Source organism: Drosophila novamexicana, unplaced genomic scaffold (assembly GCF_003285875.2).
Source record: "Drosophila novamexicana strain 15010-1031.04,08,12 unplaced genomic scaffold, DnovRS2.1 tig00004549-arrow-arrow-pilon, whole genome shotgun sequence".
NCBI lineage: Eukaryota > Metazoa > Arthropoda > Insecta > Diptera > Drosophilidae > Drosophila > Drosophila novamexicana.
Genome location: NW_020825047.1, coordinates 1,875,747 through 1,901,709, shown reverse-complemented (window position 1 = coordinate 1,901,709; position 25,963 = coordinate 1,875,747). Strand labels below are relative to the sequence as shown.

General features: G+C 36.7%; 1 protein-coding gene across 1 annotated transcript; it reads right to left on the bottom strand.

Annotated features, from left to right (window-relative positions):
• Nucleotides 1-1,643: 1,643 nt before the first annotated feature.
• LOC115769269 (tyrosine-protein kinase transmembrane receptor Ror-like) lies at nucleotides 1,644-17,063 on the bottom strand. The gene is made up of 8 exons (XM_030713980.1): nucleotides 16,867-17,063; nucleotides 12,592-12,744; nucleotides 11,945-12,538; nucleotides 5,265-5,475; nucleotides 4,993-5,197; nucleotides 2,293-2,740; nucleotides 2,092-2,224; nucleotides 1,644-2,006 (listed from the first exon to the last, which is right to left on the bottom strand). Exons 1-8 carry the CDS (start codon nucleotides 17,049-17,051, stop codon nucleotides 1,794-1,796), a joined length of 2,142 nt encoding a protein of 713 aa, XP_030569840.1. The 5' UTR covers nucleotides 17,052-17,063; the 3' UTR covers nucleotides 1,644-1,793.
• Nucleotides 17,064-25,963: the final 8,900 nt, after the last annotated feature.

Sequence of the window (25,963 nt, the reverse complement as noted above, 5' to 3'; positions counted from 1 at the left end):
CTGGTGTCATTAACACTGACTTCAGTAAGGCGTTTGACTCTGTCCACCATAACATTTTACTTTTTAAATTTGACCGATTAGGTTTCCCTCCATCTCTTTTGCTTTGGATAAGTTCTTATATAAAAGGTGGGACCCAAAGAGTAATGCTGAGGCATCTGATGTTCTTCAAGATAGTCATCTAGGTCCTTTACTCTTTACTCTTTTTATAAATGATGTCCCCTCGGCTATATCACATGCCCGGGTACTTATGTATGCAGATGATGTGAAACTTATTCTATCATACACTAATCCCCTACATCATTCTCGTCTACAAGACGATTTGAACACTATGCAAACTTTGGTGTGCGGCCAATCGATAGCATCTAAATTGTTCAAAGTGTATGTTTATGACCTTCAATCGCACTGCACCTTATCTTGTCAGCTATACAATCGACAATATTCTATTGCAACGTAAACTGACAGTTAAGGATCTAGACGTTATTTTTGATTCTAAACTCTGTTTCAAACTTCACATAGATACCATCGTTAATGTGGCAAAAGGTGTACTTGGATTCATTAAACGATGGTCTGAAGAGTTTAACGATCCTTTTATAACGAAACTTCTGTACATCTCTCTTGTTCGACCTATCCTTGAATAATGCTTTTGCATCTGGTCTCCGCAGTATAACAATAACCAGGATGGTATTGAATCTGCTCAGAAGCAATTTCTGCTTTTTGCCTTACGAGGCTTAAATTGGGACCCTAATATCCGGTTACCATCTTGCTCCAGCAGGCTTATTCTTCTTAATCTTCCGTCGTTAACCAACCGTAGGACAAATTTCGGTGTTGTCTTCCTACATAATAGATACATATTCTCCTTTTCTGCTAGGGCGTTCTCAATTCTCTGTTCCGTCCAGACCAACCAGAAATGATCGCCCCTTATTCCTATCTACGTGCACAACAGACTACGCTATGTACAATAAAAATTACAATAGTTTGCATCACGTTTTCTCTACCGAACTTTCTCTACCCCTAATAAAATCGTTGCTTTCAGGATACCTTCGGGAAGACACTGACCATTCCCAGCTATGAGCAGGGGCATAGCTTGCCGGACAGACTGTAAATTTTCCCCCACCGGTCGGTGATTTCGCATTACTTTTCTGTTTGTCCTATCTACTTAACACTCTTTATATCTAGCATACATTTCTCTACTTTATTAACAATCTTCTTACTTTATTTTTTCATTATACAGTATTTTCTTAATTAATATAGCAAATCAAGATTATTTTTAATTTTACTTAAAAACACTTTTTTCCTACTTACACCCTTCTTCTTAGCTGTAGGCTCTAATAGCGTCAGTGACAAAATTAGCTGTGAAAAGGGGCACAGTTGGCCGGAATGACAAACAAAACACCTCTATCCTTCGGAAAATTGTGTTCTCTAACTAGGCTTTTAGCATTTAATTTTTATTATATATGTATATTGTATTGAATAATTAGGAAGACACTCGTTTTGTCGACCATTAATAAAAAATAAATAAATAAATAAAAAATATTTATTTATATGTACTTTTGTGTATAGAAAGAAATTAAAATGCTTGCAGCTCGGTTTCTGGATTTATTGTATCCCTTAAAAGAGCACTTTTGACTGGAGCAGTGGAGAAAATATTCTATTTATTTCGATGATTGATTCGTTATCAACATAATTACCTTCCATATTTTTATTTTTTACTTATTACTGCTTATTACTTAATACTTTACAAAACGGTCAGATCAAAATAAATCGAAAGGTTTCTTAGATATCAAATGTATTTATTAAATATTTTGGTTACTGATCTTAACATGACCGTCATACCAAGTCTTTAATCGGTGCGATATGTCTGAAAATGTCGGACGTTTTACAGCTTGTTCATGCCAACATTCCATCATTAAAGAATACACCGCCGTTGGGCAATTTTCTGGACAAGAGAGTAATTGGCGCGATCTTATTAAATGTATTACCTCTGGATTGCTGTACCCACAATACGGCTGAAACGACAAATTGTGATTAAAATAATGTAATTAGATCCCATGTGAAGACTTTATATTATATTCAAGAGATTTTAAGTTTTACCTGCATTCCATAACTATATATTTCCCAAAGAACAACTCCAAAAGACCATATATCACTTTCAGTAGTAAATTTTCCATATAAAATAGACTCGGAGGGCATCCACCGAACAGGAAGTAACGATTTTGATTGCACCCTGGGGAAAGTAATTAGTAATGATAAATCGTCAAATGACAAAGTGCATTAATATGGAATCAAAAATACCTGTAATAATCAGAACTGTAAATATCCCGTGACAATCCAAAATCAGAAATTTTTACAATCAAACCTTCATTGACCAAACAGTTTCGAGCAGCTAAATCACGATGAACATAGTGATGTCCTGATAAGTATTCCATTCCCTCACTTATTTGTATTGCTATTTGTAGAAATTCCAATTGTAATAATGTTTTTTTTTCAATAGGCGAATTTGATATTAGAAATTCATGCAAGTCACCATTAGCCATGTATTCGAAAAGCATACAGTAAGGCTCTTTATTTAAAATCACCCCAAGTATGCAAACAATGTTTTGGTGCTTAAGATCTGATATTAATTCAATCTCACGCCTGAAATCTTGTTGTGTTTTAACTGAGGCGTTTTCTTTTAATGCTTTAATGGCAACATTTACAATTTTTTTGTTGGGTTGCGTTAGTTGTCCTTTATATACTTTTCCTAAAATAAAAAAAAACATATGTAAGCAAAATAGAAATATAATAATAAATGTAAATGTCCACTAAAAGTGCCCTGACGTAAGCACTCTGTAACAAACATTAAAACAAATTAGTTCGTACATCGAGTTCCCGGAAATATTCTATTTTAATTTTGATCTGCCAATTATTAAGAATAATAAGTCACCCCCATAAAGTATATATATTCTAGATTTGCATCAAAAGCCGAGTTGATACATTTCAATGTGAATTAGCCTTTTCATTTTAAAGCTATACATAGTATTAAAACTTTGCATAGGTCCGTCTTTTTGTTGCAAGCAGTTCATATGTCAGAACCGACCGAATCAGACGACCTTATCATATTGCTACCATAACAACTATCGATCGCAAAATAGGTTCTTGTGTGGAAATCTTCTTTGTGTATAAGGATATTAGCGGGTATAGCCCGGCCTTGCCTGTGGTATTAATGTAATAAATTCAATGTTCTCAAAAAGCTTTGAAAATGAGCGGACGGTAAACAAACTACTCTCATACAAACGTTTTCCGCCATTTTACTACTGTTGCGAGTGGAATTTTCCAAATCGCTGAAACACGTATTCATTATATGAAAAGCACTTTCCACCGAAGGAGTTTAGATTTTGCATAAAATGTAAAACAGGTCTCAAATGATTTTTTATGTAGATCCACCCACCAAAACTTTGACTCGCATTTCCACCAAGGAGGAATAAATTTTTCAAAAAGTGTGAAACACCCCTCAAATGAATTTGAACAATAGCCTTTGAAAATAAGTTTGAGACCGATCGGATGGTTACCAAAAAACTTTCATACCAACGTTTCTTGCTAATATACCACTGCTGTGGGTGGAATTTCCCAAATCGCTAAAACACGTATTTATTAAGTTTTTTCTAGCGCTCTGAAAAAAGGTTGATGCAAATCTGACAAAACTTAAAACTGCACCAACAAACTTTTAGAATCGCACTTTTTACCGAGGATGCTAAGATTCTGCGAAAAATGTGAAACACGTCTTAAATGATTTTTCATATAAATCCTTGAATTCTTGATCCTTGAGCGCTAAACGTCACCTACCAAGTCTTTGACTCCCATTTCCACCGGAGAGGAAACATTTTTGGAAAAGTGTGAAACACCCTTAAATGAATATGAACAACGATCTTTAAAAATTGAGTTTAAGGCCGATCAGATCGGTAAAAAAAAAAAGATTCATACAAATGTTTTTCGCGATTTTTCATTACTTGCGGGTGGAATTTCCCGAAACCGTCTTAAAGTGCTCCTTCATCACATAACGTAACTACAGTAAAATTTCAGCTTCCTAGCTCTTACGGTTTGGGCTGTGCGTTGATCACCAATCAGTGAGTCAGTCAGTCAGGACAAACAGTTTTAGATATAGAGATATTCACAAAACTAGGCATTAATAGGTTTCCATATATTTTAATATACACCTTATATACATATATATTAAATAATAAATAAATCTGTCATAGGAACGGTCGGTCGAAAATTAAGCTTTGAAGATTTTTTATACCCTGAACCCATTGAAAAAGGGTTAAAAGGGGATATTGTATTTGTGCAACATGCAAATGTATGTAACAGGCAGACGGAAGCATCTCCGACCCCATAATGTATATATATTCTTGATCAGCATCAATAGCTATCTAGAGTCACCAAACTTGACATGTAGCTTCTAGAATAGTATATATATTTGCATTTGGCGTTGGAAGAAGAGGGTTCAGGGTATTCCCTAGCTGGGAACTCCCGACTAGAACCTCATACTTGTTTTTATTTTGATATTTTGACCAAACTCGAACTTTTAAAGGTTCCGTATGCTTCCCTGCGTAAATTTGCAAGATCTTATAAACATCAGAATACTATATTATATATCTGAGTTCTTGTGTGCTGCATTTTCTTTCGTTTATCCAAATTGGTCAAATTGGTTACAAAGGAGCTAAAGAGTTTTTCCAAGATATCGTCATCAAGCATAACATTTACGAGCTTCATTTTCCGCACATTTCTGCAAAAACGTAAGGCAAATGTCTACAAGTGTATTAACTCCTCGGCATTCCGAAGGCATCCTTACTTTATCGGTTTTTATGAATTTTCAAACTCGATGCACTTATACGAAAAATGAAAAGCAACATGGCTTTAATGACACTGCTGCTAACGCATATTAAGAACACATATATTTTCAAATAATTTTTTTGATCGGAATAAGGATATATATTCTAAAATATTTTTATTTACCAAATGCTCCCTCGCCCAATTCTTCAAAGAACTCTACATCTTGTAATGTAAAGTGTGGTATTCGCAAAAGTGAATTTTTTTCCATACTTTTAGATGGTATTCCTACAAGTTCAATGGAACTATTTAAAGTCATTCTTCCTGTATCTTGGTTTGAGTTTAATTGTGAATTTCCATATATATTATTTCCGGCGTTTGGAGTATTAATCTGGAATGCAGACAGAATAATTTACAAATTTTATGATTTTCTTTACATGTATAAATAGGTTACGTACACTTTGTATATTTTTCATTCCACGAGAACTTTTCTTTTTTAAAATAAGAACTGAAGTTAGGATAACAGCTACAGCTGTCAACCCCAATATTGAAATTATTGTTAGCCAGAGCTTATCGACACATTTTGGAATATTGCAAGGTTCAATACTTCTATCTAAAGATTGGTCATCTACAAAACACCACGGGTTCTTTTCAACTTTTCCTGGGTTCCTGAAATGTGGATAATTAACTTATTAAGTACTGTTTAAATTAATATTTTTTATATTAGTGTGATGTAATAATATCTAGAGATATACATATATTTTTGGCTTGTTACACAAGTCTGTCTTGCCTTAATCTTAATTTTTTACATTTTTAATTTTCAAATAGATATACTACTATTAATAAAACGTAACTAAGCAAAAAGCCTTGAACTTCACTTTATTAATATAGTTTTAGTTTATATGTTGGCTTAGTTAATTTGTTGATATGTTGGCTTAGTTAATTTGTATATCCTCAACCCATTAAAAATAGGTAAAAAGGATGTAATATTTGTACAAATGTGTATAACAGATAGAATGCGGCAGCTTGGAACTCATAAAGTCTGTCGTCTGTCTGTCTATCCGTCCGCATGTATGAACGTTACGAAATGTTAATCGATAACGCTTTCCAGTGTCTAAGTAATCGATGAAAATCGATATCGAACTCTTGTTTTTTGAATAGTATATATATGTACCACGTATCTTTTTATCAAATAAGTCAAACGAATGAATTGTTGGTATGGCTGTCAAGTAGACAAGTTAACAATTTATGTTTTTTGAAAGAACTATTTTTTTTTAATTTAGTTATCTTACTGCTAAATAAACAAGCTCGTACCGCGAATTGTATTTGGTGTTGGTTGAAAAAGGTAGAGGGTATCCCCTAGTCGGGAATTCCCGACTATCTTACAATTTTTAATTCAAACTTAATTTCTAGGATGTCTGTAAGGTATGAGACAAGTAATTAGAAGGTAGTGCGAGTTCGACACCAAGTTTTTTTTATACATTTTATTACAATCTATTACATCCCACGAGCAGGTCTAATCGATTAGGTTTCCTGATCACTGCAGCGTCTTCCAGTGACAGTCAAGCAAGCTATCAAAACAATAAAAGTTAAAAACTACCGCAATAACAACAGCCTTTTTTAGGTGCCAAATCACCAGTAAAACGTAGGCGACCGCATACTGGATGAGTTAGCCAGTATAGTCTCTGGTTGTAGTTTTTGTCTGGAATATTTTAGATTAACATATTCGGCCTTTTTCAGCGTTCTAGATACAAAGTTCCGACGTTTCATTAAGAGCGTTTGGTGCATTCGTATAAATATGCAGCAGTACTGCAAAAGGTTGTCGTTTTATGTTGTTGACATCTAAAACGAACGTCGGCCCCCTCAAGAAGAAGCGTCTTCCTAGACTTAAGTTGATCTTTGTAGAACAGACGGTTTGATTTTGAAATCACTCTTTATTGGACTCGGTCATATCCTTCGTCGCTAGAAACATTTGTGCTGAATCGAGTGGCTAAAATGTACGAATGGAAAGGGAACTCTAAATGGCGCCATGTACCGACGAATCAAAACCCAGCAGATATTAATTCAAGAAGCTGCGATGTTGTTAACTAAACATCGATGTGATTCGATGGGCCTCCGTTAGGAACCGGTTAGTCCGCATCTGATGACAGATGAGATGCTGAAATAGCCGTTCGACTTACAGCTTGTTATGATCCGACATGCCGCTTACATTCCTTTTATCGATTTGCCGGCAAGACAGATCAACTAGGGGTAAGTAAGACCTAGATAAATGGAAGAGTCGGTTAACAAATAATTTATATTTTAAATCGGACTTACAAATTTCGGTTGCTTTTCGAGCAAACACAATCGGACAACTTGCAGACACTTACATGGCGAACTGATGTTAAGGTCCACCCTAAAGGAGCCTTCCCACGATGAGTTGGCTTTATAGGCACCTGCCAACTCCCAAATTCTGACGTTCCCCCGCCTAACACCCATTTTTCACTCACCATTAACTTGCTACTCGGACATTATCAGTGTACTGCACGTATACATACATATTGTGAACCTTAGCCGGGTACAAACGTATGTCAACGGCTTTATTTCCATGGAATATTCCCAATATTCCCAACGGCACCCCATGCAGAGTCTCGAATTCGTAAAGACTGGATCCGACCGCCCTCACAGCACTGCACTTGGCGAATTGGTGGCAGAAATTGAAATTGCGCTATGTGTACGGATTTCAAATTGTTACGTCTGGTCGCTTTCTCATATACTGAGTGCATAGTGTTGCTCAAGGCTGCTTGCCAGTATGTAGTCTGCATCGTAAGCATATGCTGTCCGAACATTGGTCCGATATTTACCCATGCATTCGTCAAACTCAATAGACGTGAATTGTCTGCCATTGTCTATGTGAACAATTTCCGGTACTCCTATCTGCGTGAATATATGGTCGCGTAAAAATTTGATCACTGCCGTAGTAGTCGCTTTCAGTATCGCTTTCGGCCAGACGAATTTGGAAAAAAGTCCATAATATCATTTTTGTATTGGCTTTTCTAAGTTGACTTCCCAATAGGTGGACAAGTAACCTACGTCGTGGGCTTTGTATTTCAATACGTTTCGCAATTGGTGGGATTGGAGTTGGATTGACATCCGGCTAAGTAGTAGAATTGCTTGACTCTGGCCATAGTCTTCGAAATTACACCATGCAACGCCATGCGCCTCTTGTATAAGCGACGATGTCAACGCTTCAGGAACCCACAGTTTACAGAGGAATTCGTAGCAGTCTACTCTGTTGAATTGGGTTCGTTTGAATAACAGTCCCTCTTCAATCCGTCCGCTCTTCGATTTCTTTCAGCCTTTTCAAATTGTCCTTTGTTCGCTTTTGGTCGTGAACTCTAAATGGACATACCCCAATTCCTTAACATCTAAAATTCCGCTAACAGACCGAGTTTTCTCAAAAAGTCTACTCCAATGTACAGTGACTGCTTGAGAGATGGGCACAGGTACAACGCTAATTGGTGAGTCCGGTCGTTGTACGATGTTGTGGCATAGACACGATTCAGAAAGTGATGTGGCGTGCCATTAGCTATTTTAACAATCGATCGTACTCGGTGAATTTCTCATCCTAATTATTTTGTCAATTGCAGGCAACCTACTCCTAGCAAACTGTTTCCAGCAGTCCAGCAACATCTCGATCTCGATGTCCAACCGTTGCAAATGTTCGATCGCACCGCTTTCCAGTTAATGGTAAGCTCAATTTTAAAGTGACAAACTTTTCATGAAAAAAAAAATACAAATGACATTTTTTTTTTATAAGGAGCGATGTCTTTTTTTTACTAACACAGTCAATGATGCATGAGCTAATTCAAAGAAGAGTAAAACTGAATTTATAGCTTTTGGATCGGAGACAAGGCCTTGCAAAAAATTCCTTGCGGAAAAGTCTGCATATTATAAGCCCGGTTAGATTTAAAAAAAGCCATTCAGACAATTTCGGGCGATAAAGCAAGCGTAAGAATCAATATCGGAAAACAGTTTTTTCTTAGATTTTAAAGGCTAGAGTGATCAAATTTGACGTACAGCTTATAGAAAAGTTTATACAAATCAAGTATCTTTCACTTTATAGTTGTCGAGATTAAGAAACAGAGAAGTTGAAAACGTTTGGTTATATTGTCAAGCCATGTTGGGCTGCAGCGCTTAGCGAAGAATTTCTGAGTTGGTTCATAGTTACTATAATACAATGTTGTATTGCTGACCAGGCTGACCAAGCTGACTTTGGCAAGTGACTCCGTGGCCACAAAACGTCGCAAAGCCGTAATACGAGACTTGCAAATAAATGTGTCGGTAGCGAAAACTGATTGTAGTGTACACTTGAAGAGGGTGTACTGTGACGCGAAATTTAATTTTGATGTCTCTTTAGCTAGATTGGACTTTGTGTATGCCGAGAAGCGGCCGGTTCTCTGGATTCAGAAAGAACTTGGCACATTAAGGTTGGGCAACATGAACCTCTTACAGTTCTTCGTCGAGAAAACATTACTTGTTTACCACCAAAACTACGAAATTTTTCTGGGACAGCACATAAATTACATTTTTAAAATTTCGTCAGCCAGCAATCTTTCACCGGCAACAAAGCTATCAGGGATACACTTAGGAGTATCATCCGCGTCTAGCGCACCAGTAAATGTAGTAATTACAATTAGTAATTTAAAAAGGTCAAAGTTGGATAGGAATACTTAAAATAAGCGTCAGAGTAATAACATAAGACGCCATCATGCGAGTCTCTAAAGAAAAGTGTCACACCTTTTCAAAAAAAAGTATCGAAAACTTTGATTTTGTAGTGTCCACTACTTCAAAAACCAGATAGTACTGGAAGATGTATGCATCCCGTTAAAACGAGTTTTTGTTGTATACCGTGAAAAGACCCGGTACCATATATATTGCGAAAATTGGGATTGTATCATTGACACCGTGATGACGTGGCAAGGTTCGACGTAGTAACTACCAAATATTTTGAGGTACCGATATTGGGTTGCATCCAGCATCCTTCTCGAGAAGGGAAACCCCTGGAATAAGTTTCGGTACTGCCTTACGTTGCCCAAATTTAAACAAGAAGGAGCTCATAGAGCTGCTCAGGAAAACGTAAAGCAGGTATTGCGCAAATTAATATATACCGAAAATAACAGATTGCCCCCAAAAACCTCAATAATTGTGCAAAGGCCCTACCCCAGTCCCATCAGTTTCGGGGAAAATTATTCACATCTTCTCGACTACTTTTCTAAATTTGCAATGGAATAACCCATGACATCAACACTTGGTCTGAACGCGAAACGATAAAAAAAAGAATAGTAATTTACAAAGCGCAAAAATTGCAGTTGGATTTTTTTTTCTAGACAATATAATATTCGAGATCAGGGAAAAGGGGATGTTAGTATTTATCTAATAAAAAGTCTGTGCATAAGAGAAAATAGAAGCTATAATAAATTGGAAGCAACTGTTCTTATAAGAGCGACAACCTTGGGGGAAGAAAACGGATGATTTTTATATTTTTATACCCTGAAACATACATTTGATTTATCCATGTCGGTCTGGATCTCAGAATCCATAAGAGCTAAAGACTTTAAATTTGGAACGGAAGTCCTCCTAGTGCCCGCAAACTATGCATTTGTTAATCATAAAAATCGATGTCGAAATCTTGTTTATTGACCAAATCTTTTAGGTTTTTAGGCTAGTCACAAAATTTGAATAGCATACATATATATAGAATCATCTATTTTATAACAACCGCCAACTTCTAATTTAACTCGTTTTTTCATCAACAATGAATTATATTCAGGATTTCCCTTGTCGGGAACTAGACTAGACCCGCTGATTTGTTACCCCCTTGCAGAGCGTCATCATTGTTATCAAATGTGTAACGCATAGAAGGAGACATGTCCAACCCCATAAAGTTATATAGATTCTTGATCAGTATCAACAGCCGAGTCGATATAGAAGACTAGTCTTTCAGTTTGAAAGCTATCTTAATGAAACTTTGCAGAAGTGCCCTTTTCTGTTTCACGCAGTACATATGTCGGAGCCAGCTGGATTGGACCACTATATCATATAGTTGCCAAAGGAACGATCGGTATAAAATTAACTGATACAACCACTTACATTTGTTTTGTTTTTCAAGATATCTTAACCAAACTCGGCATTTATTAGTTTTACTATGCTGCCCATATAAATGCAAATTTTATTAAGATCGGACCACAATATCATATAGCTGCCATAGGAACGATCGGTCGAAAACTAAGGTTGTATGGAAAACTTCTCTGTTTTTTAAGATATATTAACACTAATCAGCATTACCTATTTTCCCTATGATTCGTAGATACTGGCAAAGCACTATTAGCATAATGAAAAGGTTGGGTCTGCAAGGGTATTAAATCTTCGGCGTGCCGAAGGCAGTTTTTTTTCGTTTTTTTTTTTTTTTGTATATCTCTTTAAAAAAGTATTTTTACTTATTCATTTTATAACGAACAGTAATTTTTGTAATCTTTCATTGATGTATGTATGTTCATATAGTTTTGTTATGAGTTGCACTATCCTTTGCAAAATTGATGGACTACATCCACTCAGAATACATCCTCATGTTTAAGGGTACCGCAGTAGATTGAGAAAATACTAATTATTTAAGAAACCTGATACTTAGAATCGCTGTTGTCCAACCTGAGTGTTCAGGAGGAAGAAGAGCATAAATATTTTAGGCCATGCTTTGCAAATGATTGAAGGGACACCTATTTATGAGGATAAAGAAATTTATAAAACTATTCATTTAAGAACGCTTACTAAAATAAATGAACTAATAAACAAATATCATTTATTTCAAAAGGCCTTAAAAGTTAACCATCGGAACCCTTTTTTTTTTTAAATCCAATTGGAAACTAAACTACTAAAAAAAAATTTTTTTTAATCAACTCTGAGCACTTTAACATTTCACAATGCAAAGTATTAAGTAAAATGATTTTTATGCAAATTGTAATTCATTTCCCAACTTCCAGGTCCAATTTTCCAAAACCCTGCCTTATGCCCCGGATGTATGATGTATTTAGATGTTTAACCAGTATCATCAGCCAAAACAAAATAAAGCTTACAGAGATATATAATAAAGCTTACATACCTGCAATAGTTTTGTCCTATAAGTTCTGGAAAGTCCGAAATTTCCTTCATCAACCACGACCATCTGAGGCACGGCTTTCCCGATATACTGACGTTTTCAATTCCTCGGTAACTCGAACCATCCTCCCAATAGCAATCTTCAGCATCGTCTACTTCAATAGTAATTCCCAATGAGGAGCAATCTTTTTCTCGTGGTATTTTTTCACACTCTTCAACTCCTACTACACTAATTACCGGATGTCGTTTCGCAATAGCGTACTCTTTTTGGCAAAGCTCATTTTCTAAAAGTTCACATTCTTCTCGACAAATTCGTTTTAAGTTTTCAGATTCCTTAGTCGGTGGATATTTGCTTGATACATCATTAGTAAATACATCGTTGTAATAAACTGGTTTTTTTTTAAGAAATGAATGTCTATTTTTAGGATCTTTTAAAAGAAATCTTTTTTTTCGTGTCTCATTTCCACTGTATTTGTTTGTAATCATTGCAACATTGGCAAAGTACAATAAATTTGTTCGTTCTGGAGTTCTACAAATTGGAAGAGAGCTCAAGCATAAGCTCGGCAGTGCATATTTTCGGCAATTTGAATTCATATCTCTGAAAAATTAAGTATAAGCAAATCTTAGCAAAAGAAAATGGAAAATACTTACTTTGATTCTTTTATAACTCCATAAGCCGCCTTTAACCGATCCTCTAAGTCATTGATGGTAACATTAGGCGATATAAAAACGTGAGAGTTTCTTAAAAACTCATTACAAATCGTTCCATTATACAATTGACAGATTCCAGAAATTTGGTGAAGTCTTTAAAAATAAAAATGCTTAGTTAGGTTAGGTTAGGTTAGAGTGGCTGTCGATATATTCAATACACCAAAGCTCTTCTACTGGTTAGATATACATTAATTAGACGTTTGCCCTGTTCGAGCACTGAACGGGTACAGATTCCTGGCAGCTTGTAGCAGATGCTGACTTTTATGTATATGCCATCACTATAGATAATTTTGTTAGAAAAGCTTCCTCGATCATTGGTATTTTGACTTGGAATATGTTGCAGCAAAAGATTTCCTTATGCTGAGTTATTTTGACAACACTATACCCCCCATCAGTCTTGACCTGAAAATTTACTGGCCCAGTCCTCCTTACGAGGAATGAGTATTTTAAAATGGATTTTTGGGAGTTAAATTGACATACAATGAGCCGCTCTGTTTTGGGAATGAACAAGTCGCAGAGTTAGGCAGTCACCAAAATGAAAACCTTGTTGGTGCACACAGTAAATATTATACATATCCGTCATTCTATTCTTTGTTATATGTTGTTGTTTGGCTTTGGGATCCCTTGTAAGGGGAGCCTACAAAACTAAAATCGCAGAATATAGGATGGTTAAGACCCAAAGTAATCTCTCGCTGCCGATAGACAATCTCTTACTGGAGAAAATAACAGATTCCATTTGTGAGGGCTAACCTCCAAGCCGGGACAAATTATAAAACCAGTATAACAAGTTTTATCGAAAGTGCCCAACTAAGATTTTTCTGAACCCTGCACCAAGTTGCCAACAAGCATTCTTGCTATCTTCATGGCCAAGACCCAAGCGGCAACCTTAAGAACGTCGCTAGTCTAAATATGTAGGGTATGCAGTTCGGCTACTATCCAGCTTTGACAATGAAACGGAGAAAACTTATTGGTGAACTTTTGGTGTGCGCATACACATTTACATATGCACATTTATGAGTTAACACATAGTTTTCCGTTAAACTAAGCTTTTATATATTTTTCTACTATATGAAGACATTCTCTTCTACTCGATAGTTAAAATTAAAAAAAAAACAACAATAGCCGAAAATAACTCAAATCAAATTGTTCCAATAACAAACTTGGCGCAACAACAGCGATAAAAATGCATACATGTATACATAATGCATACATGTGCGCTCATTTAAAGTCCAGAATACACCATATGTATAATAATGACGGTCCATACTGATATGCACCTAGCTCGATCAGCCATTGGACCTTGCATTTTTGGCTATGTACCAAGCTCAAGAGATAGCACTTGACACTTATATACATATAAAATAAGTCATTTCCTTGGCGTCATTTCATTGGTGTGTGTGTTGGACGATAAAATGATTCTATTTATTTGTTTATTAAGCACAACTGGCCGTTCTTAATGCCACATTAGAATTAAATACAAAAGAGGTCTTAAGAGTGAACACAAGGTTCAGGTTCAGGTTCTTGGTGTTCAACTGGTAGACTCAGAAGTTAATTGTGACCGGCTTAGTTTACTAGGGTGGATGTCACTACTATTACGTAGCGTGGTGTCGGTGGTAACCTTCGCCAGGTTGTCGTTTATTATTGCGATACGATCGTCAACTACAGTGATCGGTCCCAGATGGCTGGGTTGACCTTGCGTTTGGAGTGCTAACCAACATTGGGCACATGGGTCATCGGCTGCTAGTTCACAGAATGCAAGACACAGAGTCTTCTATTGACTGATGAGGCAAAACGGACTTCAAATATTCCTTGTCCAAAAGGACCCATTTTCTTGTTTCCTGATAGTGCGCATTTCATTTTAGATATAAGTAGTACACATATTTCATGCTTAAAGGACTGCAAACTGGTGACCAGTATCTATTTCATATTTTTGGTGTATTTCCAATTTTTACTGTGTCAGCCGACTGTTTTTTTTTCTCTCGTGGCTGTGAATTCATTTATAGTCTATTATTTGACTCTATCAGTTGTGCTTTAGTTATTTTAATCTGTTTTAAGTCATTAGTGCCCGTAGCCGCTGCCATGCTTTTTAACGCGGTGCTGGGTGGCTTCTATCTCCAGTAACTGCACAACTTCTGAAATAACCAGATCATTTCTGTCGTCTCATCCGTCATGCAAGCGTAATTGGAGACGCTGGTTGTATGTTATGTACCCGTACTGCTCCCAAAGAAACACCTGTCAATCTACTATCGGAAGCAGATTGGGAAAAGTCCGAGATCCAGGTGTAAACTATCGCGAGAGAAGAAAAGCAAAGGAAATAATAACCTTAAAACGTAGAGTACAAGTTGTTTTGGCGCTGGCTTAAATCTTAGTAGATGGTACATAAAACAATAAAAATGAATGACAAAATAACCACAAAGGACTCTTTTATGTGGAACCCCCCCTTAATCAGGACTGATGTCCATAAACCGGCTTCTAACCTTTCTTCGATGAACAAAGCGGTTAACGTATTACCAAGTTTTTTATTGCTCTTGACCAACACTATGTCGCCGACTTGGAAGACCCTTTTTCGTCTGTCCTGTTTAACTCCTAAATAGTTGATTGATCGTTCTCATTTTATGCTTCGCGGTATAATCTCTGTCCTAATAATTTTTCTGAACTATTAGGCCCTTTTCGCTAGTGTCCCCGATTCTCGCGATCTATTAAATGCTGTGTCCATCGTTCGCCTGTTCGGCCGCTCTACTCTACGCATTAGAAACAAGTAAGAGTCTGGGTTTCCCGACTATTGGATAGCCATAAACTTCTTCTACCAACACCAAATATAGCTCGCGCTACGAGCTCCTTCGCTTTAGCAATAAAAATATAATAAAAAAATAAATAAAAAACATGGTTCCCTCAACACGCCCGAATCCCTAACATCCCACACTCATTGCCACTGTGTCTACTAAATAGCCATAATAATAATTAATTGTTAATGAAAAAGAAAAAAACCAAAAAGGGTAGCAGCACATGGATGAAATTCAATAAAGAGGCGCGATAATGTGTATGTGTACATGTATACAGATTTTCTTGTAATTCGTGCTAGCTGCCGCAAGTGACCATCTCGAAATCGTTTTTTTTTTTTGTTTCTTAACCGACCTTGATAAAATGTTCAACAGTAGCTCTTTTTACAAATACATATTCGTGTATTCTGAAAGAGACAGTTGTATTAAAAATTGTGGATTAAAATATATTTACTTGATTTATTGCTTGATATATATATATATATGTACTATTCTAGACGACACATTTCATGTTTGGTGACTCTTGCTGTAAAAACCGTAGAGATTTTCTCAAAAAATAGATTTTTATTGATTACTTGGAAACGGGGAAAGTTATCGATTATCGGAAACAAACTCATACTGCGCGGGCACTAGAAGGACCTCAGCTTCACATTTCTTTGGCTCTTACAGGTTCTGATCGTCTTGCGTCCATAAATACGGACAGACTGGCGGACATAGCTAGATCAACTCGGCTATTGATGCTGATCAAGAATATATATACTTGATGGGATTGAGGATGCTTCCTTCTGCTTGTTAAATACCTTTGCACAAGAACATTATATTAATACTAGCCATTTATAATGTACTCTGGGCATAAAAACCAACCGCAACAACGTTATGCACTGCGCGTGATACGGCTTGCCACTGATCTTTCGGTATTCGGCGATTAGCTAAAACTCTTAGCAATCTTTTTCTTAGTGGCCGTAATCGGCCTAGGCTGTGAACGAGTTGGTAGCATTTGGCTGCACCAATACCTGTGCAGGTGTATGTATTGTTTTAACTCCAGCAAGCAATTACCGTTTCTATGTAAATAAGTGTTTTACGTACTTTTATTTAAGTATGTACTTATTTATATTCATATATATGTACATAAGTATTACAGAATCGTCGGGTTGGAGGATTAAACCCTCTTAACCATGCTTGGCTTTATATATGTACATATGTACGTTTTTACGCTAAAACCCATCGGCAACTGTATAAATTTGTTTTGTTTACAAAGTTGAAGTAAAATTCTGTCTGTTATTTAAACGATCTTCTTTGTATTATGATAACGATATGAAGGCAATGCTATTGATGGTAATTTTAAATTTTTGAGTGAGTTATTATTATTGCATGCATATGTACATACATATATACATAGATATGTATATGCATCATATTTTTATGTTTCACGTACCCATTGTTTTCATGTGTTGAATTTTTTGTCCAAACATAATTATCCTTGAATGCTATAAAAACGATATATCGAACAAGAAGTAATCGAAAATATTGTAAATTCATTTCCTTAACAATCCTCGAATATTTTTTAACTTTTAAGTTAATCCTTTTATCTGAGCTCTTAATTTTTGCATAAATATACATAAGTTTGTATGTAACTTATTTTCACTAGACAAATACGATTGTGTATATAGATTATGCGCAGGACATTTCACCCTCTTTATTAGAGATTACGGTGTGACCAGGTAATTCTTCTTTTTAGTTAGCCGACATCAGTCAGGGGTGGCGTCTGTTTTGGGAAGTTTTTCTTAAGATTCCATTTTCAGATCTTAACTCTATTGCTTATTTTATTAAATACTAACAAATACTCATAAATGTCGATAATATAACATCAAATTTTTTATTCGGCAGTGATAATCGTGTATTTAATGGCATAATTCTACTATGCTCAACATTCCAAATATTCGCAAACTTCACATTCTCCGATTCCATCACTTGTTGGTTACATATGAATGGGTCAGTTTGATTGGATTTACCTAAGCGCTGCCAAGTTTTTCTCTCAAATGACAAATAGTGCGGGATAATAGCATGGGCTCCATTTAATGGAGTCTGCCAGATTTCGCTGTCTTTAAATATTATATATGAAAATATAAAACTGCGGGATAAGCAAAATTTAATATTTTCATTCAAAGTTACCGCCGTATAACAGCTGGTTGTGGTAATGATACTATCATAGTTTTCCTAACATCGATACGAAATTCGATAAATCATTGCAAAAAACAGGGGGAGCGCCAACATATTTTCAGAAATTTTGATGCTGGAACTAGGCTATAAAAGGTATTCTGTTTGCATTTGCAATATTATACTTCCAATAATTATATATAACAATTTTATTTCATCAAATATTGAGGTTATGTTGTCGCCAAAGACTTTAATAATATTTTATACCTACGAAGATAAAGCGGTAAATGGGACTGGAGTTTGCCTTCAAAGCAAAATGAACTCGTGGAACTCTTTCTTGCATGGCAGGATCTTGAATTTATCACCGGCTTGCGCTGGCTCTTTGCACACGGCACACTCGAAATCCTCTTTGACCTCGTCGGCGGCTATTTCATGAAGCGCTCCCACGGATGGGCTATTTTGTGAAATCCGCTGAAGCAGCGCACTTGGCAAAGGTGCATGCATTGGGGCCGCGATAACATGGGCGCGTGTGCATGCCATTTTGATCAATTTCGTCTTTAACTCCTCCCCCTTTCAACGCGACGTAGATGCGTTTTTAATTTGCAACTACGTTCGCTTCTGCAGCTGGTTCTGCTGCCACAACTGCTCTGGTTATCTGCTGTGTTGTAGCGAAGATCTTTCGTTCATTGAGTATCTGATGATTCCGATCATTAACATCAACAATATTCCATATAGAGTAAAATTGATTGTTGTGGAAACGTTGTTATAGCTCTTCAGGGTGTCGAGCTTCAAGGTGCTGTAAATGTTAACCTGCTTTAGCATCTGCAGTGAGAGTACCTCGTCGACTCTGTTTTTCGCTGCAAATTTTATACCCTGAACCCATTAAAAATGGGTATAAGGGTTTATTGTATTTGTGCAAAATCCAAATGTATGTAACAGGCAGAAGGAAGCATCTCCGACCCTATAAAGTATATATATTCTTAATCAGCATCAATAGCCGAGTCGATCTAGACATGTCCGTCTGTCTGTCCGTCCGTCCGTCCGTATGTATGAACGCAAGGATCTCAGAACCTAGAAGAAGAGAAATTTTTAATGTGGATGCTCCTAGTTCCCGCGCAGATCGAGTTTGTTTCCGATAATCGATAACTTACTCCGTTTCCAAGCAATCGATACAAATCGATATCGATATCCTGTTTTTTGGGCAATTTCGGTAAATAATAACAGCTAGAGTCACCAAACTTGACATATAGCTTCTAAAATAGAATATATACATATATATATTTGATGTTGGAAAAAGAGGGTTCAGGGTATCCCCTAGTCGGGAGCTCCCCACTAGAACCTCTTACTTGTTAAAGTTTGTAATTTCATTCGCTAGAAGAGCATGCTATATTGATTATGTCTTTAATTAATTTGCTTTCGCTCATACTATACCATTTTCGGATACGATACCACTTACGTGCTAATCATTGAGTAATAAATAGATAAGGAGCCGAAAAGTCACTCCGAGCTTTTATTACCGATTTAATTCTGAAGCCAGCCGGATAAAGTTGGTCCGCAAACGCAAAATCAAACTCAAGAAATTAAGCTCATTTACCATAGGAAGCAACAACAAATCACTAGCAAAACAACAACAATACGTACGAAATCTCATTTTTTCTTCGTCCCCCGTTTTGATCTATGAAATTCTGAAGCAAGATTTTAAGGACATAGGAAAACCAGTGCAAAGAAAAGGGACAGACAATGCCACTGTGTTTGTTTCTGGTTTCTCTGTCGTTCCTACAAAGCTGCGCGTAAAAACAGCAAAAACTCAATTTGGGTACTAAATTGTTGCTGCAGAGCCGAGTCTCGGCGCAAGTAGGTAGAAAATTTGAATGCCGGCAATACATGGCATTCAAATCAAAAGGCGCGCCAACATCATATATTATGACATCACATTTAAGTATATATTTCTACCTTCATTGCATTTAAAAAATTTATTAAATTTTATTTATTAATTAATAGTAAATTATTAATTGATATATGTAATAATATTAAGTACGAAATGATCGCACATAAAAAGCCTTGGGCTGTGATGTGACATGCGTAACAGAATATTGCAATCTTCTTAAGTTCATAGACTTTGTACCAATGTGTGTGAGATGAGACACACAACAACAACCATTTGGCGCGTCGAGGCATTAATACCCCTATTATAAGAATGGTGTATAACTTTTAAAATAAACAATTATTATTGATTGCACTAATAGTTGCACACTATATACGAAATTATATTTTTCATAAACATTGGATAAAAATGTGTATATAAGAAGGCTTGTGCTATTTGGTTACATCACTTATGAATAGTTAAAATACTCTATTTTAAAAAAAGGTTCCGATCTGCTTGCAACTTGAAAGCGAGTGGTGAAGAAGAAGACATGACTTTGCGAATTATAGGCATGGCAGTGCTTAGAAACTACAACGATGAGTTAGAAGGGTGCAGAAGCTAAGATCATGGGTTGTAGCCTCAAACCGAAAAGGGATACCAAGGAAAGAATTTGTGGTGTAATTTTTTCATAGTCGAGTCGTTTTTTTGATTAATTTTGTTGTGGGTTCTTATGGAAAATGTTTGATGTTGTGATTGAAATTTTTTTTTTTGTATTTTATTATTTATGATTAGGCGACAAAAGGAGTGTCTTCCTCATTATTCAATAGGTTATACAATATATAATAGAATTATATGCTAAAAGCCTAGTTAAAGAATACAATTTTCTAAATAGCATCACCGACCGATGGAGGTGTTTTATTTGCCAGTCGGGCCAGCTGTGCCCCTTTTCACAGCTAATTTTGTCAGTGACGCTATTAGAGCCTACAGCTAAGAAGAAAGGTGTAAGTAGGAAAAAAGTGTTTTTAAGTAAAATTAAAAATAATCTTGATTTGCTATAGTCGGCCCAGCTGTGCCCCTTTTGCCGGCTGTTATATAGGCCAGTATGATCAGTATTCGGTTGGTGGTTAATTTCTTTCCCGTGTCTTTAAACGACTGGACTTTTCAGCTAAGAAAAATATTACTCGATGAGCTCTTAAGTGCACGTCTGCTACGTAGTGCCGCGGAAATTAAAAAGAAATCGCTTCACACGTGCTAGCTTGGTTTCAGCAACGGTATTCTAAAAAAAGCCCTCCTATCAACGGGATCCTTCAAAAGCTTTTGATACCTAGCGTTGCCACATTAACTGACTAACAATTTTCTCTTAATAGTCAAGGTTGCTATTTAAATGTAAAATATTAAGAGTCAGCTGATCTTTCCGACTGCGTTACAATAAACAAACAAATATAATTTTCTTTTTTTACAAGGCAGCCGTAACAGTTCTTATTACATATGGTCTTATCGTTATGAGATTCGCAAGAGTCTTTTATTGCATATATCATTTGGCCACATTTCACAATGTTTTCGTATTTTATATCGTTTATTGCATTAAATTTTTGAATGGGCTTTAATAACATAGCAGTACATATTTCGTTTGCAATTAAAGGCACATTAATTAGGTAAGGCGGGCTTTTGCCATTTGTTGCTATCTTTATTTTGACTTTGACCTCTAATTCTGACAATATTATTGAGTTTATTGTATTAGTTTTTGCCCAATCTATGGCAAGAAAAACTTTAAATATCTTGAATCTTAAATTTATGTACCGACATTTTTTCTTCGTTAACATTTTAATTTTCTTTATCTATTTTAATTATCCCATTCGTGACTCTGCTTATCTCGTTCATCCTATTCTAAAATATTTTATTTATAACAACTTGTTTGTTGTTGTTTTCTAACTTCATCTTAGTTATTAATATTTCATGATCACTGTGGTCCGGCGAGCCGGCCAACCATTTCCAAGCTCTTACCAACGCATATATCGCTCTTGCTGCTCTTTGGAGGGTCTGAGACTGCGCAGCTAATTTTTTAATTCTCCAATCTCGTATTCGAGCAATGAGAATAGCTGGTGTGAGGTGTTTATAGTATGTAGGGTGTCTTCCAATGTCTGGAAAACTCTAGATAATTTTGAAGGTGCCGTTTTGCACTACGGCTGAACCCATTTTTTTTTATTGGAATTAGCTGTCAGTGTGAGTAGTCTAGAATTGTTGACAACCCCAGGCATGTTGGTAGGGATAAGCTGTAACGTAATATTAGGTTTTTATATTATTTTAATGGACTTTTCTGCCGGTTTTCGTAGTAATGGCAGTGTTCCCGTTTTCTGCTAATATTTCTTTTTTGTAGTTTTTTCTTGTTTTCTTATGATTTTTTCTCTTACCAGCTGCCTTTGTAATTCTATTTGTTGGGGATCAATTATATTTTGGTTGGTTTTCCTTTTACTGGGGAGTGTACTGATTGATTAAACAGTTGAACTGCTTTGAAAATTAGATCATCGAAATTAACGACACCCTCGACTTTTTTTATACAACGCATGATTTTGGTTAGTGTTGAATGGAATCGCTCAACCTGACCGTTAATGGAAGATGTGTATGGCTTCGTCGTATAGACTGTTGCCTTTAGTTGGTCTTGCAGCAGAAATTTAATAGATGATGCGTTCAAAGCTTTTTCGTTATCCATGACAACTGCATGCCGAATGCTTTCATGATTTCGCGTAAGGGGTGTTTTAATTAACTTGAGCGTATTTCGAAAGTTTGTCAATGGCAGTGAGTGCTAGATTCTTCTGAGTTATGAACAAGTCGATATGGATTATCTGACTTGGGTACGAAGGTATATGTGTTTGGATTTCTCCACATGGTGGTCGTCTATTTTATTTTGTTTCTTTGCACGTTTCGCATGCTTTTGCGAGTGCTTCTGTTCTCCTTTTAATATGCGGGAAAACGAATCTCCTTAAGGTATGTATCTAGTTTTCTATGGGGTTCCTATGTGCTCTGGTGTGTTCTTTCGTCAAGATATTTTTCTATTCATTTTCGTCTGTCACGTCTTCTACTTGTTTTTGCGCATATCGGACCTTATGAGAACTAAAGTGTAAAGGGAATTGTATCTTGCCCACAATTGCTTCTGAGGTGAACAAACCGTTCACAACTTTTAGGTCAAGTCGTTTCTTTAAAATTTCTTTTAGATTTGGTAGGATGGAAAAGGTATACTAAACTCGTATGATTCGTCGTTTGAGGCCAATAAAAAAACTTGGTTATTAAATACGTCGATTGGTACTTCCATAACAGGTATCAGGTTGTAAAAGGAACTCTCGTCAGTGTGCACAGTGGCACTGGTGCTATTTATTTGTTGATCTATAGGATTCCTAGACAACGCATCTGCTACAACATTAGATATTCCTGGTTTATACCTGAGCTCGTGATTGAACTCTTCGAGGTAACTCTTCCACCTCTGGAGTTTATTATTATGGTTTTTGTTACTAAGAGCAAAGGTCAAAGGCTGGTGGTCAGCATAAATGACTACTTTAGCGGTACCGTATAGGTACATCCGCAACCACCGGAGAGCCCAAACTATGGCCAGCATTTTTTTTTCATTTGCGGCATAGTTTTCTTCGGCTTTTGAAAGAGTACGGGAAATGAAAGTAATCGGTCTGCCGTTCTGCTCGAGTACTGCTCCAGTAGCGAAGTTCGAAGCATCGGTTGTCAATTGAAATTCTTTACCGAAGTCGGGGTATGCTAGTATCACGTCATGGGAGCAAGTGTTCGTTTAATCTTGTCAAACGAGTCTAACGCTTCGTTATGCAGAGTGATTTTTATTTTAGCTGAGATGTTTTTTGAAGAGCTACCGTGTTCTCCCCTGAGAAGGGTAGTAAGTGGCTTTGCTATTTTGGCGTAATCCCGTATGAACCTGCGATAATAACTCGATAAACCAAGAAAAGATCGAAAGTCTTTCAGAGGTTTAGGTACAGGGAATGCATCGATGGCTTTTACCTTCTCGGCGTTGGTTTTAATACCATTTTCTGAAATAGTGAAGCCAAAGAAATCAATCTCCGTCTTAAAGAATTCGCATTTATCGATTTGGATTTTCATGTAAGCATGTTCGTCCTCGGATTGACTAAAGACGATAAACAATGTAAACGTAGCTTATCTTACCTACGTGATCCCTTAGATAGTCATCTAGAGATCTTTGAAATATGGAAGGGGAATTCTTTAGACTAAAGGGCAGTCAGGTGAATTCCAATTTCCCCCGTTTACACGAAAGCCGTTATCCCAATATCCCTTTCTTTGCGTGGGATTTGATGGAAACCGCTCTTTAAATCGATGACTGAGAAATGCTTACTTTCGCCCAATTGTGCGATTATTTCTCCGATTTCGGGAATTGGATATCGATCTGAAACTGTTAGGTTATTCAATTTTCTATAATCGATAACCATTCTGTACTTTTCTCCCCCAGAGGCAATCATCTTTTTTCGTACCACCCAAATTAGTGCTTTATATGGTGACCGTGAAGGTCTGATAATGCCGACTCTCAGCAAATTTTGTATCTCTTTTTTATTTCTTTTAATGATGCGGGGTACGGGTAGTGTTTACAATATACTTTGGTTTCAGACGTAGTTCTTATTTCACCCTCTACCTTAGTAGTATATGTAAGTTTCATGTCAGGGTAGGCGAATACTTCCGCGTGGGTTTCCGTCAGTTTATCGATATATTGCTTCTATTTTTCGGACATGTGATCTGTTCTAATTCTTATATTGTTAACTGCCTTTGTCTCTAGATGCTTTATATTAATTTTGTAATTTCCATTTATTATTAATACGTCGTTCTGTACGTCTATGACAGCGTTCAGCTGTTTTAGGGTATCATTACCCGGAATGCCATGGAATGTTTTAAGTGTTGGTAAAAAGAAGAATTTAATAGGAACGTCTTTTAAACCAAAAAGTCTAAGTCGAATATGATGGGTAACCCTCGTTTGCCCACCAACGGAATTGGCGAAGAAGGGTTGTTCATTGAGTTTGGGGCTCTGAACTAAATCGGACTGAATATAATTCTGATTTGATCCTGTGTCAATTAGAAATCTAAGGGTCATGCCGTTCCCCGCTTTGCACTGAAAGTATGGGAGCGAGGAACTATTTAATCTAAGAAATAAACGTCGGAGGCATCTGCCGGTACGGGCATGTATTCTTGCTCATTGTCCTCTTGTTATTGTCTAAGCAGTTCTGCAACTGCCTCTTGTTCTATAGCTTCAAAGTATCCCTGCTCCTCCACACTAATGGGATAAGGTGATTCTATGTCATTCCCGTCTGTTGTCTGCTCTATATTGCCGGTGGCAATGTAAAATTGTCTTTGGAATTTCTGAGGGGTTCCTGTGTAGGCTGCGGCAGGTGGTCGTTTTACTGCTAAATCATTATTCTGAGGTTTGTTCATGTAATGTATATGTTCGCACCTAATCGACGGATCGATTTCCATGGGAACCGGTCTAGGTTCGGGCTTTTCTGCCTGTGGGCGCGGTGGCGCCGGTCAGTTTTGCCTATGAGGTGCGCCCTGTTGTAGTATACCATATTGTTGCTGCATTAGATTGGTCACTTGATATTGGTCCACTGGAGCAGGCCCTGTGCCTTCTTTGTAATAGTTTCCGTTCGATCGGATTTGCGGTATATAGTACAATTTAGGGTCAAAGTTCTTTGCTTGACTAACCATGTCTTTGCGCTTGATGTTTTGTAACTATTTGATTTGGGACTTCTCTAGGTTGTAAGGTTGGAGCCTGCTGTTTATATTTCGGAATGAATGCGTGGCTCAAGTCTCTCGGTTCTTTAATAACTAAAAAGCGAGGTAAATCGCCACGTACAAAGGTATCCATGGCCTTATCCCGATAATTTTGGCTTAAGCTCTCACGGCTTCCACTGATTCTTACTGCGAGCTAATTTGGTTGAGTATCAGAGACAGCTGGTGGTAGACTGCCTGGTAGAACTAATTTATGGTCTTTCGACTTTGTACCCAAGAGAACATTTGGTATTCGAGGGTTTTTAGATCTCTCTTGTCGGCGAGTGCGACGTCAAACACTTAGATATTGTCCTCCAGTTCATGGGACAAACCCTTTAATAATATTACACAGCTGCTTACTCGAAAGAGTGTAAGTGTGCACAAGTAGCAAGTCGCAAAAATTGAACACTTTCAATTTTTGGCCTTTTCTTAAAACTCTTCGACAAGTCGACGATGAATTACCCTTGCAGAAATATGACATAGATATTCTTGTATTTTAAGCAAAATAAGTCCCTACAGTAAACAGAAAATAAATATAAATATTTTAGGTCAATTAATTGTTTATTTAATAAATATATATCAGATTCTTCTCATTATGCCTGACTGGACAACGAAATACATTATAGAGCATTTGAATGTGTGTTCCTAATGCTACCACATGCACAAAAGGCACACAATTGAAGAAATAACCTCTGGCTCGCGACAAACGCAATAATCTACTTGT